Below are 14,182 nucleotides of genomic sequence, written 5' to 3' on the forward strand. Positions count from 1 at the left end.
CGTCTAACACCCAGTGCTCCATGCAGTACGTGCCCTCCTTAATACCCATCACAGGGCTCACCCATCCCCCCGCCCCCCTCCCCTCTAAAACCCTCAGTTTTTTTCTCAGAGTCCACAGTCTCTCATGGTTCATCTCTCCCTCTGATTTCCCCCCCTTCATTTTTCCCTTCCTTCTCCTAATGTCCTCCATGCTATTCCTTATGTTCCACTCTGAAACACTTTTTAAAAGCACTACCAAATCTGCGATCTTACTTCATGTGCTTCTGTTTATTTTTGACCTGCCATGGTGTAGATGGAGAAACTGAGCCCCTCCTAGGGTCTCATAATAGAGTCAGGATTACAAGTCCCCTAACTGCTGTCTATCCGCCTCTGTGCATGGCAAACAGTGAATGGTAGAGGGAATTTTCAGGGCCTAACTGGGGTCCAAACTGAACATGCATATGCCGCGCTTCCGGGCGGTGTTGGGGATGTTCCTCCTTACAGTTCTGTGTGCTCTCCAGAAGCTTTCACAGGGATGTCCCTGGACAGCCGCAGAGCCAAGCACAGCTGTCCAATGACCCAGGCCCAGCTTTGTGTAAATAAAATATCCCCATTCTCCCACCTCCAGAGCCAGCTTCTGAGTTCTGTGTTTACCAAACACCTGCCAACGCATCATCCTAAACACAGCTGAAGTCTGGGTCCTCTCCCCGTGCCTGAAGCCCCCTCCCTAATTTCTGCTTCCTGAGCTCACTGAGGAGCAGATGTCAATAGGTCCCCTGGCATCTGTGTCTGAGGGCCACCAGGCAGGATGGGTCCCTTTTGAAGCTTGAAAAAGTACCTGGCTGTACTGGGCCAATTAGTACCCCGCCCCAAATTCATGTCCATCTGCAACTTCAGAATGTGACTTCATTTGGAAATAGGGTTTTTGCTGATGTCATTAGCTAAATGTCTTGAGAAGAAATCATCCTGGATTTAGAGTAGGCCCTAAATCCATGACTGGTGTCCTTCTAAGAAGAGAGGACACAGAAGTACCCAGGGAAGAAGGCCACATGAAGACAGGCAGAGATTGGAGGTATGTTGCCATATGTCAAGGAATGTCTGGGGTCATCCAAAGCTAGAAGAGGCAAGGGAGGAATCTCCCTAAGAGCCTTCAGAGAGAAGGTGGCCCTGCCAACACCTTGATTTCAGACTTCCAGCATCTGGAAGTATGAGAGAATGCATTTCTGTTGGAAGCCACTGAGGTTTGTGGTAATTTGCTCCCAGCAGCCAAAGGAAGCTAACACACTGGCTGACTAGCAGACAGGAGGTAGGACTGTAGGACTGGGCCTAGAGCCAGGCTCTTGGAAGTCCTCTGCTCCCCTCACTTCTCTTGCCTTCAAGGCCTAGGAGAATTCTTGTGCCAAGCCAGTAAAGGAGCAAGTTGAAAGCAGGAGCTCAGAGGAAGACCAGGGCTGGACTTCCCTGTTACCACTCTCATCTTGGTGGAGAATGACTTCTGTGTCCTCGCCCCAGTATTATTACTACCTTTCCTAAGTGTCCATCAGAGGCCAGGCACTGTGCAGGCCTTTACATCATGTTGTACATTCCTTCCTTATATCTTAGTCAACTCGGGCCGCCCTAGCAAAGTACCACGGACTGGGTGGCTTCAACAACAGACCCTTGTTTCTCACAGTTCCAGAGACTGAAGAAGTCCAAGATCAAGATGCCGGCTGACTTGGTTCTTGGGGAGGCCCCTCTTCTTGGCTTTTAGATGGCCACCTTCTCTCCCCGTGTCTCTATATGACAGAGAGCAAGGAGGCAAGCCCTGCGTGTCCCTTCTTATGGGGGCGCTAATCCCCATCGCGATGCCTCATGATCTGATCTCAACCTATTTACCTCCCCAAGGCCCCCCCTCCAAATATGCACTGGGGGTTAGGGCTTCAACACACGAATGTGGGGGGACACAATCAGTCCATGGCGTCCTATAAAGACTATTAATAAAGGTGCTCTGTCCCTCTCCTAGTTTTACACTTGGGATTCGTCAGGTTGCTCCGGGTCTCACAGCTGGCAAGCGGCGGAGCCAGGGTTTGAACTGGCATCCAGGTTCACCTCAGAGCCCGCACTTAACCACTATGCCATAGTCCTTGAACTTCAAGTAGTAATAATCGCAGCTGCTTGTTGACGTGGCAGGAAGAGAGCCTGCGGACCGCAGTACCCTCAGTGGCTCCCACCGCCTCCTCCCTGCTTCTAGCGCTGCCCTGCCTGCCCCTTCCTGTGCAGTAGCCACAGTCACATGATCCCTGTTCCAGGGTGGCCCACGGGACATGTTCACACGTGAGGTGGTCTCTCTGGTCGCTTATCCCTGTCCCTTTCCATCTGACAAACTCTTGCTTACCCCACATGGCCCAGTTTAAATTTGCTCTGTCTACATCATTATCTAGCACATGTTACGTGGCTCACAAATCCCAGTAGTGTGTGTGTGTGTGTGTGTGTGTGTGTGTGTGTGTGTATCTTTCCCAAGCTGGAGTAGGATCACCTATTTTGACATCTGGCACCTTCCACAGCATCTCTGGATTTCCAGAGCTCCTAATAAATGGTTGAGTAAGTGAAACATGTAGAAGACATGGAAGTCATTAAGTGACAAATACTCAGCAGAGAGGGCTATTAATTGAGGAGGAGGAGGAGGAGAAAGAAAAGAACATCAGATATTCTAAGACAAGTACTTATAGAAGGAACCACTAAAAGCTTTGAGTTTTGAAAGCAAATGTTTAATTTAGGCTTTCCCTTCTGTGTGCTTACAGATGGCACTCAATTCCATATAACGGCCAATCTATATTTTGAGATTTACTGTGGGTCTTACGGACTTTTCTTCTTTTTTGATTATTAACTACTTTAGTTTTCTAAGTACATATGCTTTAAAAGCTTGTCCTATTTCTAAACCTAATTTCCATTTGAGATAGCGCACCCCTCATTTTATGCTGGCCCCAGTGGGAATGCAGAGTTCAAGTTGTTGGTGTTCCAGGTAGAGCACACTTTCCAGGAGGTATGTGTCTTGATGTGTCAACTGAGGCCCATGTTGTTTCTTGAGTTGCCTTCCCCAAAGGGGGACAGTTTGCACCTCTGGAAGGTCCTGCCCCAGGAGTATCTAACCACTCTTCCATCTCTGTCCTCCCCCTGCAGGCTGGCCATATGTGACCCTCTCTGTCCTGGGATTCCTCTACTGCTACTCCCACGTGGGCATCGCCTGGGCCCAGACATACTCGGTGGACTAATGCCGCCCGGCCTGCACCAACCCTTCCTGCTGGCCTCCAAGGCAAATGGTGCTTCACCCTGACCTCGCACACCAAGATGACCTCCAAGGAACCAGTGCTTCATCTGCCCATCTTTTGTTGAAGTTACCTCACTCCAAGACTGGAAGCTTGAGCTCTCATAGAAAATTGACAACCAGTGAGGCTTCTAACTTTGGGGACCTTCTCATCTCATGGGGGAGAGCTCATCTCCCCCAGCCCCATCATTTTCCTGTTGAGTAAGCAGGGGTCCAGAGCAGTATTATCTTGCCCAGCTGCACATGGTGACATTGTGGTCTAGAACCCAGTCCCAGGGGCCCTTCAGGTTCTTTCTACTTTACCAAGAATTAAATGCAATAGACATTTTTCAATTGGAGCACAGAAGTCTTGATTAGTGATAAGGCCTGTCCTCCACTGGCCATATTTCTGAAATATTTTGCTAACATTTAAGTGACCTCTTCCCCATGTCCTGCAGTGTGGTCTCTACAACCAGCACTGAGGTCTGAGCTTCCCACTTCAGCTCCCTAGCAGGGAGGAGACAAAGCCACAGTCACGTTTCTCATTGCCCAGTCAGAGAAGACACAGCCTGTCCTATAGTGTTCCAAGGGGCCAGTACCTGAGGAGATCTGTTATTGGAACACCATCACTGTGATCGACATTTGGATGCTTGTTCCCTAGATTTGCAGAGAAGTATAAACATGGCAGTTCCTCTACCAGACAGTTAATCTTCATTTCTCAATAAAGAAGCAGAATTAAGGAACCATGAGCTAGCGCGTCCACAGACCGGTGCTATCAGGCAAGTGACAAAGGGTAGGGATGGTTTCCTGGGGTCTTTTCTCCTCTCCACACAAGGAAGCCCCCAGCTTCCTGCTCACTGGTGTACACTCAGTGGTTTACATTGTTTTGTTTTGTTTCAAATAAAATGGAGCCTTTTCTGTCACACTGATAATTCACATTTTTGTAGAATCATTTTGAATGTTTTTTGAAGAAAATGCTTAAAATTTAAACACCTATAACTCTTATTCACTCCTCTGGAAAGTGGGTGACAGGCCACTAAATAGCCCCAAGTGGTAGATAATGCTGAGTATATCTGTTTGGCTTTGGATTTTTTTTTTTTTTTAAAGATTTTATTTATTTATTTCACAGAGAGAGGCACAGCGAGAGAGGGAACACAAGCAGGGGGAGTGAGAGAGGGAGAAGCAGGCTTCCCGCCGAGCAGGGAGCCCGATGCGGGGCTCGATCCCAGGACCCTGGGATCATGACCTGAGCCGAAGGCAGACGCTTAACGACTGAGCCACCCAGGCGCCCCTGGCTTTGGATTTTTTTTTTTTCTTTTTTTTGAGAGGGCAAGTGGTATGTGAAGAAGCCTGGAAGTTTGATCCATAGTGTACCTCATTATGGGAGAACTTAGTACATCTCAAACACATGGATAAAATTGCTATGGAATGAAAGGTTCCCTTGGACCTGGTCTGGCCACACATCTCACGTCTGCTATCTGGTGTGGTCCTTGTGTTCTGGCCGTGGCTTTTAACTCAATGAGATTCATACTCCTGGAATGCAGGACTGGCCATCTTGCTGACATCCTTTCTTCCTACCCATTCTGCCCGGAAGAGCAGATGTGGGTGCAGCAGGTGGTGGGGAGCGGGCATACCCCAGGTTGACTGCTGCAGGGAACAGACCCAGAGGGGCAGGCAGGCTGACAGCGGTGGCCTCAGGAGCTGGCTGAGTAAAGGCCCGGGAGGCCCGGGCAGGTGATTCCAAGGTGCTGGGGAGTTTCAAGGAGGGAATGGCACTGGGAAGAGTGAGCACTCCAGTGACTATAGTACAGGATCATGGACTAACACTAGCTCAGGAACTGTGGCCAGCCACAGGGAGTCTGGCTGAAGTTCACATGGAAGGAAGGGGCTGGTTAAGGACACACAGGAGCGTGAAGATGATTGTAGGCAAGTGTCTGATGTATGTACATACGTAAGCAATACAAAGAATTTTGAACTCTTCAGAGACACCATTTATGTAAAAACAAATAGGTTTATTCATTCATTCAACTTATATTGGAAGAATTGGTGAATATATTTGGAAGTAATAACCCTGAATTTCTTTTAAGCTATTACATGATTTACAGTGGTTCTCGGGAATTAGTACATGATAATTTGAGGCCTGATTAGGCAACATGTGGATTATCTAGGACCGTTGTTTTCTTTCTTTAACCTCTTGCTATTCTCCCAACTGTAATATGAAAATGATAATAGATGTCCCTTCATGCATGTGAAGTAAAATCTTGGATTTGCTTTAAATGAAAGATTCTTGAAGTACCTGGGAAGACAGAGCAGTTCCAGCTGAGGAGCATCTGACATGTCACTTTGCACAAGCCATCAGCCCTGGGCAGCTTCAGGCGTGGGGCTGGAAAACAACTAGACAAGGTCCTAAGGTCACTTCTAGCCCCAGGATCCTCTGACCTCAACCGAGCTCTGTGGGTAGGCCAGAGAGCTGCAAGCACGATCTGAAGGACAGCCAACTCTTCTTGGTCATTTTGACTAATTCTTGGGACCGTGCAAGAAGACTTCAAAGTATTTTATTATTCCTTCAGATTAATTTGTTTGAAGTGATAGCAGAAAGCCTTTTGTTCTATTAAAGACTGCAGGCCTAGAAAGAAAATATATCCATCACATTATCTAATTGTATAATGATCTATACATCTATACAAGATGGTAATTTAGTGGGATGGGGGTTTCCCTTAAAGAAATTGTGACTGCTCACTTGCTTATTTAAAATAGTAATTATTGGGGGCGCCTGGGTGGCTCAGTCGTTAAGCGTCTGCCTTCAGCTCAGGTCAGGATCCCAGGGCCCTGGGATCGAGCCCCGCATTGAGCTCCCTGCTCCGCAGGAAGCCTGCTTCTCCCTCTCCGACTCTCCCTGCTTGGGTTCCCTCTCTCACTGTGTTTCTATCTGTCAAATAAATAAATCTTTAAAAAATAAAAATAAAAAATAAAATAGTAATTATTGACTACATATAGAAATTAACCATAATATAATGAGTTTGTTTTCTAACAAACGTACCAGAACATATCCACGCAATAGGACCAACTGTTGAGAAGCCAGATCATCTTGACATGCTGGCCTTCCTCAGTGGGCACTGAGAAACCTGAGGCCCTTCTTCAGGGACATTGTTTTATTTTAAAACAAACCAACAAAATCCCCATAACTGACACCCCTTTGACACCCAGAATGTAGTATCCATTACTTAGCTCTGTATTACTAGTCCTTTTGACTAATTATAAAAATCATATTCACGAAGAGAGATTTTTTTTCACTATTGAGGATATATAAAGAACAATATTCAATGCTTCATTAGGTGAGACTTTTGAATGAATATCAATCACTTGGAATTTTAAATACTATCACCTTTCATTTATTTTTATTATGCTTTTCTGCAGTGTAATGAAATAATAGGTTGTAGAGGACACCATTAAAAATGCTGTATTCATACTATGGCCCCATGAGATCAAGCAGAGGCCCGAATATGGCTTGCAGATCACAGATTCCTCATCCTGAATTAAGTTCTGTCTACAAAAGAAAAGTGCCCTTCTTGAAATGCGGTCCACTGGCATGAAACAAGAAAGGTTGACAGTCCCGTGGAGAATCTCACCACAAGCAGGAAACAATTACTAAAGCAAGTATTAAAACTTGCTTTTTAATAGTTCTGGAGCTATTAAAGGGGCGCCTGGGTGGCTCAGTCGTTAAGTGTCTGCCTTCAGCTCAGGTCATGGTCCCAGGGTCCTGGGATCGAGCCCCGCATTGGGCTCCCTGCTCCGCAGGAGGCCTGCTTCTCCCTCTCCCACTCCCCCTCTGCTTGTGTTGCCTCTCTCGCTGTGTCTCTCTGTGTCAAATAAATACATAAAACCACAGCCAAACCGAGAGTGCTGGTATATAGGACTAGTTCATTTAGGGGCAAGCAGTCCTCTACCTTACTAGCTTCTGAGACCATCCGTGAATTAAAGCACAGATCAGAACTCATATGGTTGATGTGGAATCACTCCAAAAAGATTGTTATGTTTTTTAGACTCTATTTTAAAAGGCAGGGAAGCATTAATATATCTTAAACAGATTTCAACCCAAACTGTTTAAAATGTAAAAGTTCACTTCTAATTGGGAGGTCACGTTCAGATACATGTTAAATCAATGTGTTGAATCAATGCCAGCTTTGAAGGCATCTCCGGACGTCTGAAGAGCAGACACAGCCCTATTTCTGGATCACAGGGCAAACCACCTTCACAACCATTCTCTCGCTGTGCTGTACTCACACACACAACCTTGGGGTCTCTAGAATCCTAAGGTCCCCAAAACTGTACTCTCCAAATTAGGGCCTCCCAAGCTCTTGAAAAGGAATAGAAAGTACCATTCCTTGTTCTGTCATCTTAGGTCAGAGCACCCAATTCAATGCCTTAAAATTATGTAAGAAAAGGCAAAAGCAAGTATCATGTATAAAATAGTTTATTACCATAATAAATAAAATTAAACTTTTTTTTTTTTTTTTACAAATATCATTTGTGCTTGTTTAAAAATGTTGAGAAGGGTATATCATCAATGGAGGGGCCCGCATATTCCTTATTGTTCCCAAGCTGCACACACACCCTGGAGTTTCTGGAAGCATCCTTAGCTGACCATAAACATAGTATCAGCTCATTTGCACTTCTGTCTATTCATGCTCATTTGGACAAAGTGGCAGATGCGAAGGAAAAAGAAAAACCCAGTGAAGGATTTGGCGGGACTCGATGGAAAGAGCGTCAATATAAGGAGAAGCCCCAGATTGACGAACTGCTCAGGAGTAGAAGTGTCCTTACGGCACTGGTGAAACGTCCGATGCGGGCTGTCTCCAACTGATGCACAAATACAACGTCTGAATATTAAGAGAATACATTCATTGGGGCAGGGGGAGGGTGCATCTTCATGAAGATCTTTCTCATTGTTCATATCCTGATACAAGATCCGTGAACTTCTCATTGAACAACCGGTAGATCCGTTGACCGACTCCGAAGTCACAGATAAAGAGACAATGGCTCTAAGAAAAGTTTAATGGCGGGGCGGGGAGGGCACCCACCGGGTCTGGCACCCGCGGGGCACTCGAGTCCAGTTCTGGAGGTTCCAGAATAAGTCTCATTTGCTCGCATGTGAAAGAAGTTTCATTTGAAACGAATTTAAGCTGCAAATTCACATTGATTCTTTTGAACTGTGTGTGGTGGTGCGGGGGGAAGTGGGAATCAAACCTTCTCAACATGAATACCTTGTGTGAGAAAATGGTGCTTTCTGATGGCTGTGGTTGGTGTTGAGGGGACAGTGAAATCCCCCCCCCAGCTGGAGGGCACAAGAGCTGGTGAAAGTATTGGTATTGAAGCGAGCGAGAAGGCAGTACAATTTAGTGACAGAGGAGAGACTACCCTGGGGTCTGAGTGTGCCCTCGGTGGGCTCCTCTTTAAGCAACACGACGTGAGGAGGGAGGAGGGGGAGTGTTGGCAGCTCCATCCCAGCTGGAGTTCCATTCAAGGGTCTTAAGGCTAAACATCTTTATTGCAAAACATTGTACAATCTATTCATCAAATGCACATCAGCAACTTTTATCTCCACCAGGGCTCCTAAAATTTTCCCGAGAGTGCATGTGCCGTATGGTGGTCAATGCAACGAGGAGACAGGAGGCTCTCCCTACACCTGGGACCCCTAAGGCATTCTTTTAGTCCCCACAAAGGCTTGGACAAAAATTCTAACGGTTGGCTCCTTACCTTCACCTTCCACCAAAGGATTCAGGAGGGGAAGCTTGCGGGATGGGGTGCCGTGGCGCAGTGCATTTTTTACTCTGAGCCATGCTGGCTCCACTTCTGAAAGAAGGTTCCAGAAAAGGGCCTGATGTTTGGCCAGGCCAGCAACAGCACACAGGATCTAGAAAGCTGAGGGTAAAACAGGCCCAGGAATTGGATAACAAGGAACGGGAACTGCTTTGAAACACTTGGGCCCATGCTGTTGTAGCATCAGAGATGTTCTAAGCCACTGGGTGCCTGCTACTGGCTACAAGTTCTGCACACTGATGTAGTCTGAGGTTGAGAGTATAAAAAATGGTCTTAGAAACAAGCCAGGTCTGAGCATGAGAGAATGGGGTGGATGAAGGTGCAGATATCAAAGTTGTGCACGAAACCAGGGCTTCTCAACCAGAGGGCTGCCTCCCTTTCCTTCTGGGGGAACCTTGTCATACTCGGTGGAGGCGTCCTTGCAGGTATATGGGCCAGCAGTACTCAATGCTGGAGTCCGCGTCCTCCACCGAGAACGAGCGCACCATCTCGTTGGCCGTCTTCTTCCACAGACTCAACCCTCACCCCCACACCTCCATCAGTGGGGATGAGGAGAGCGTGGTCAACAAGCAGCCCAGTGCTGGGGCAGGACCTTCAGCTCCAAAGCAGAGACACTCTCTGGGAAGCAGAGCCTCCCTACGGATAACATTCAAGGTAAGGAATTTAAGTACCAGATCAGGTAACCAGCAAGTACTGGGCGACGGTGTAATACATTATGTCCCCTTTCCTCGGAAAGGAACAAAGAACTCAGGTAAATCTCTCTCAGCACAACTTCTAAAGTCTAAATGTTCAGTCCAACACCTAGTGACTCTGTGTTTCCCTAACCTCTCTTCAGCCACCGGACAGTGGAAAGTTCAGTCAGTATCTGAAGCTTGTGCCCTTGCTCGGGAAGCCAGAGCAGCGTCCAGGCGAGAGTAGGTAGTTAGCACAAAGCAGCCCATGGCCAAGTGCGTGTCATAAAGGTGAAAAGAGAGAAGGTTTGGCTCATTTAAAAAAAATTTTTTTTCAGAGGAAACAAAGTGAAAGTCCCTATAATCCTTAAGTGGGAAGGGCTGAAAGCACGCACGGCTGCACTGTGGTGATCTGTCACCACAGGCTCACGTGGGGGCCCTGCGACCCCGAGAGGAGCACACTCCCCCCGCAGGATCCAGGCTTCCAGTCATGAGCCCCATCCAAATCCTAGGAGTCGGTCCACGAGTACATTCATGAAGCTTTATTTTCCCCCCAAAACAAGTGTGGACTTTCAAGCCTGGCACATCGGTGTCTTTGCCCCTTAGACCCCAATGGGGGGTCATTTCTTAGTAAACACCTGGGCCCTCTGGCAGAGCCAGTGGGGAAGGGAAGGGCCCCTGTAGGTTGGCCTGCAGGGAGCTGGACAGGAGCCCGTCATCAAGCCCGCAGAGAAACCGGCAGGTGCTTCTGAAGCTGGATGATGGCATTATTAGGGCCCTTGCCCTGACCCCTGACTTGAAAGTAGTAGGGACTAAACTTCAGAAGCGGGCTAATGAGCACATTGAAGGAATGCCAAACTAGAACATTCTGGGGCAAATGGGATTCCAGATCTTTTATAGCCTCTGGACTAGTGGGCAGCTTCTCAAGGAGACCGAAAGTCTCAATGCTTTATCCAGAGTCACAGTCAGGACTCGGCCTTGAGAAATTAGACTTCCCCCTCTGTACGCTGCCATCTGAGGCTAAATCGAATAATGCTGCAGCCTTGGGAAGCCAAGAGCCACCCCGGTAAGCCTCCCATGAGAAGCTGCGTAAGTGCACAGGACCCCTGGGGAAGGAACCTTCTCTCGACCTCCTGGACCTCTGTTCCCCAGGGCCGTCTGTGCCGGTGCTGGGAGCCAGGGGAGGACAGCCCCATTCTGGACAACTGAAGGCCAAGTCCTGGGACCTGTCATGGCCACTGAGCAGGACCAGAGGGGCAGGTGGGTAGGTGAGCCCCGACAGGAGACCTTCAGAAATGCTGAGTATCTTTGGTAGGGCAGGTCCCACCCTGGCAGGTCCCCTTCAGTACTGAGGGGATTAACACAGGTTCAGGATCTGTGCAGCAAAGCCATGCCAGGTGCTAGGGTGAGGTGATGCAGAAAGCCAGCGCCCTGGATGGGTCCCTGCTGTCACCCAGAGTCCAGATCCCCTGCACTCCTAATTCTCTCTCCAAGCTAGTTCTTAGAGCTGAACTTCCAATCTTGCTTGTCAAGTTTTAGGGTCCTGACCCTCTCTGCAAGGTGTACACCTGAGCTAGTTCCACTGGGCCTGGGAGAGACCTCTTTCCTTTCTCAGATGCCCTTGGAAGCCCAAACACATGAATAATTTGGCCCCACGTGCCTAGGAGGCAGTGGAGTGTCCCCAAGCATCATGGCATAGGGACCTGGATGGCCCACAGGTGGCTCTGTGACCGTCACTCTGAGCTCAGACCTTCCCTGAGCTGCCTCTCTCCGTCACCCTACAGAGCCAGCTGGACAACCTGCCGCCTCATTCCCTCTCTGCTGCTCCTGAAGCAAGTACAACCGTGGCCCTGCAGTCTTCGTCGTTTCTCCTGAAGTCCTACTGAGTGGCAGGAGAAAAAAAAATTAGTTTTAAAATAAGGCCGAGCACGGATCCCAAGGGTCCTCTAGTGATCCCATGCAGTGGACAAAATACAAATTCCTGAAGGGCCATCAATCCCAGTGAGAATCATAATATAAACATAGGACTTGCTACAATCATTTTTCTGAGGTTGTGTGTGTGTGTCTGCTTTGCTAATAAAGCAGCTCTGGGCTCATCGCCCTTCCTGCCGATGCCGCACACCCTGCGGAAGGCCACAGGACACTGGGGGTGGGGGGTGGGCTGAGAAGGAAAAGAAGCAAAGGGGCCCAGATGATGAGGACAGTGGCACGGAGCAGAGCCAGAGGTACACCTGAGGCCTCTGGAACCCTCACCGTGGTCTCTCCCACGACAGCAGGCTGCCGATCACAGCCCAGAGAGTCTCTGCTTCCTGAAGGCCCTCTCCAGCTCTTCTACTTGGGAAAGGAGACCCGAGGATTCCTGGCTCTTGGTGTCAATGGGAGGCACCCAGAGCCCCTCACTGCTTCCTGGCCTTAACCATTAGAGACCGAAAGTTGCAAGGCTCTGCCCTCCCTGTCCCTCAAGCTCCCCTTGTCCCGGGCTTGTTACAAATGGCTACTGTGGGAAAATATAAGGTGACGACAGACATGGGCTGTACAAGGACAGGGAATGCTGGGAAATCCCCGTGCCCGCCGCAGTCTTCGGGGTGCTTGGCGCAGGAGCCCGGCCTGGTGTCTACATGAGAGGTTCTCCGGGGCGCTCCCCCCGATCCCCAAATAGCTGCTCCTCTTTTCTAGTGGTTGTCATCTTTTACAAAGATCGTGGCAGTTAAAACCTTAAAAATAAAGGAAAATACCCTTTAGACAGCATGCCCCCTCTTCCAAAATTGTGCCGACAGTTCGAGAGCCGCTGCGGTCTTGCAGGGTGGTAGCACGCGCCTCTTCCCACGTCTGCTCCCACAGTGAGCGAGAGAGCGAGCGAGAGAGCGAGAGAGCGTGCGCGTGCCTAAGCGACTGGTCCCGCTCAGATTTCCTGTCAGGAAAAGCCCACTTTGGAAGTTGTTGGTCATGTAGGTGTGTGTGTGTTGGGGGGGTGGGTGTCGAGGGCAGGGAGGTGGGGTTTTATCTTTGACTTTTTTTCTTTTCTTTTCTTTTTTTTTTTAAACAGACCACTCAGCTTGCTCCAAAAATGTCTCTCTCTGATTCTGGGGACTGGGGCCTCGATATCTCAAACAGCTCCTGAGGAGACTGAGAGGATCTTCTGGAAGTTAATATCCTGAGTATCTCAGAGAGCTGTTTCTCAATATTCGTCATTTTGGTGTTCAAGGCCTTGATGTCCTCCTTCAGCTCGTGCTTCACCTCCAGGACGGTGGCCTGCAGCGTCTGCTCGGGGATGGGGTAGAAAGAGTGCTTGACCTCCGCCGAGATGGGGCTCCGCTCCTGGGGGCTCCTGGCCTCGCCCACGTTGTCCAGACGCAGGTCGCTCTTGGTGATGCCGCTGTCACACGAGTCCGTCTTCTTGAGGGTGGCCTCTCCGGACGCCTTGGTCCTGTCGGGGAGCGTCTCCATGGACTCGGCCTTGGCCACCTGGCTCCAGTCCTCGGCCTTGCCGCACGCATCCCTGAAGCGGGCCCAGCCCTTGCGCCGCGCGCAGTCGCCGCCCGCCCTGGCGCCCAGGCACTCGGCCCCGGGCGCGTGCAGCCGGCCGTGGTCCGCCACCGCCGCGGAGGCCGCCTGGAAGGCCACGGGCGTGGCGGGGCTCTCGCGCACGGTCACCACGCTGGCCTTCGCCAGGCTGTGGTTGGCCGAGGCGTGCTCGGGGAGGGCGCTGCCCTTCTCCACGTCCAGGTCGTCGGGGTCGCGGCCGCCCCGCTCCGCGGCCAGCCGGGCCTCCTTCTGCTGCCGGAACCTCTGGAAGAGTCGCCGGACAGGGTGGTCCGGGGGCAAGATCAGGGGGGCCTCATTCTTGCGTTTCATGCGCTCTTCCTCCTCCCGTTTCACGTCACTGATCTTCCGGAACACGATCTGCAGCGAGACAGAAAGACCGCAAAGCTCAGCCCCTGGGCAGTCAGCGTCTGGGGCCCCCAAGGGCTGCGTGCACTCACCCCGCAACCGCACCCCTACTGGGCCTCCCCGGGCTTTGCTCAGGGCCTGCCCGCCCCTGCCTTCCCCGACCCTTGACCCTCGTTCCCAGGAATTGACTCTTGCCCTCATCCTCTTCAAGAGAAACAAACCCCCGCTCTCCATCTCCAAATGCCGGGAGGGAGGCTGGAGATGCCAAATGGCCTCCCCTCCGGGGACCGTCCTGGCGCCCGAGCTGGGCCCTCGTGAACCTGTCCTTGCCTGCAGTCCAGCTTTTCAAAAATCATTTTTCTGACCCCGCCTCCTGCTGCATTAGAACCTCCAGACAGGAAGCCCTTGAATCTGTAACAAGCTTCCCAGGTGATGCATGCATGAGCACCCCTGGTCTACACCACATTCCAGGGCAAGAAAGTTCAGACAAGTCCCCAGGCAGGGCCACGGCTAAGACCACCAGGGCCGTCTGCAGATC

General features: G+C 50.0%; 2 protein-coding genes across 4 annotated transcripts in view; one reads left to right on the forward strand and one right to left on the reverse strand.

The window, feature by feature from the left end:
* HHAT (hedgehog acyltransferase) overlaps positions 1 to 4,335 on the forward strand; it is a 333,533-nt gene extending 329,198 nt beyond the window's left edge. The window contains exon 12 of the mRNA XM_032393120.1: positions 3,139 to 4,335. Coding sequence (XP_032249011.1) covers positions 3,139 to 3,230 — 92 coding nt within the window. The 3' untranslated portion in view covers positions 3,231 to 4,335. The remainder of the gene's footprint in view (positions 1 to 3,138) is intronic.
* A 3,462-nt stretch (positions 4,336 to 7,797) lies between these two features.
* The window catches only part of KCNH1 (potassium voltage-gated channel subfamily H member 1), a 355,938-nt gene continuing 349,553 nt past the window's right edge, over positions 7,798 to 14,182 (reverse strand). For all 3 annotated transcript variants that reach the window (XM_032393107.1, XM_032393106.1, XM_032393108.1), the window contains one exon: positions 7,798 to 13,656. In XM_032393107.1, coding sequence (XP_032248998.1) covers positions 12,805 to 13,656 — 852 coding nt within the window. In that variant the 3' untranslated portion in view covers positions 7,798 to 12,804. The remainder of the gene's footprint in view (positions 13,657 to 14,182) is intronic.

This window comes from Phoca vitulina, unplaced genomic scaffold, assembly GCF_004348235.1.
Source record: "Phoca vitulina isolate PV1807 unplaced genomic scaffold, GSC_HSeal_1.0 scaffold71, whole genome shotgun sequence".
Classification (NCBI taxonomy): domain Eukaryota; kingdom Metazoa; phylum Chordata; class Mammalia; order Carnivora; family Phocidae; genus Phoca; species Phoca vitulina.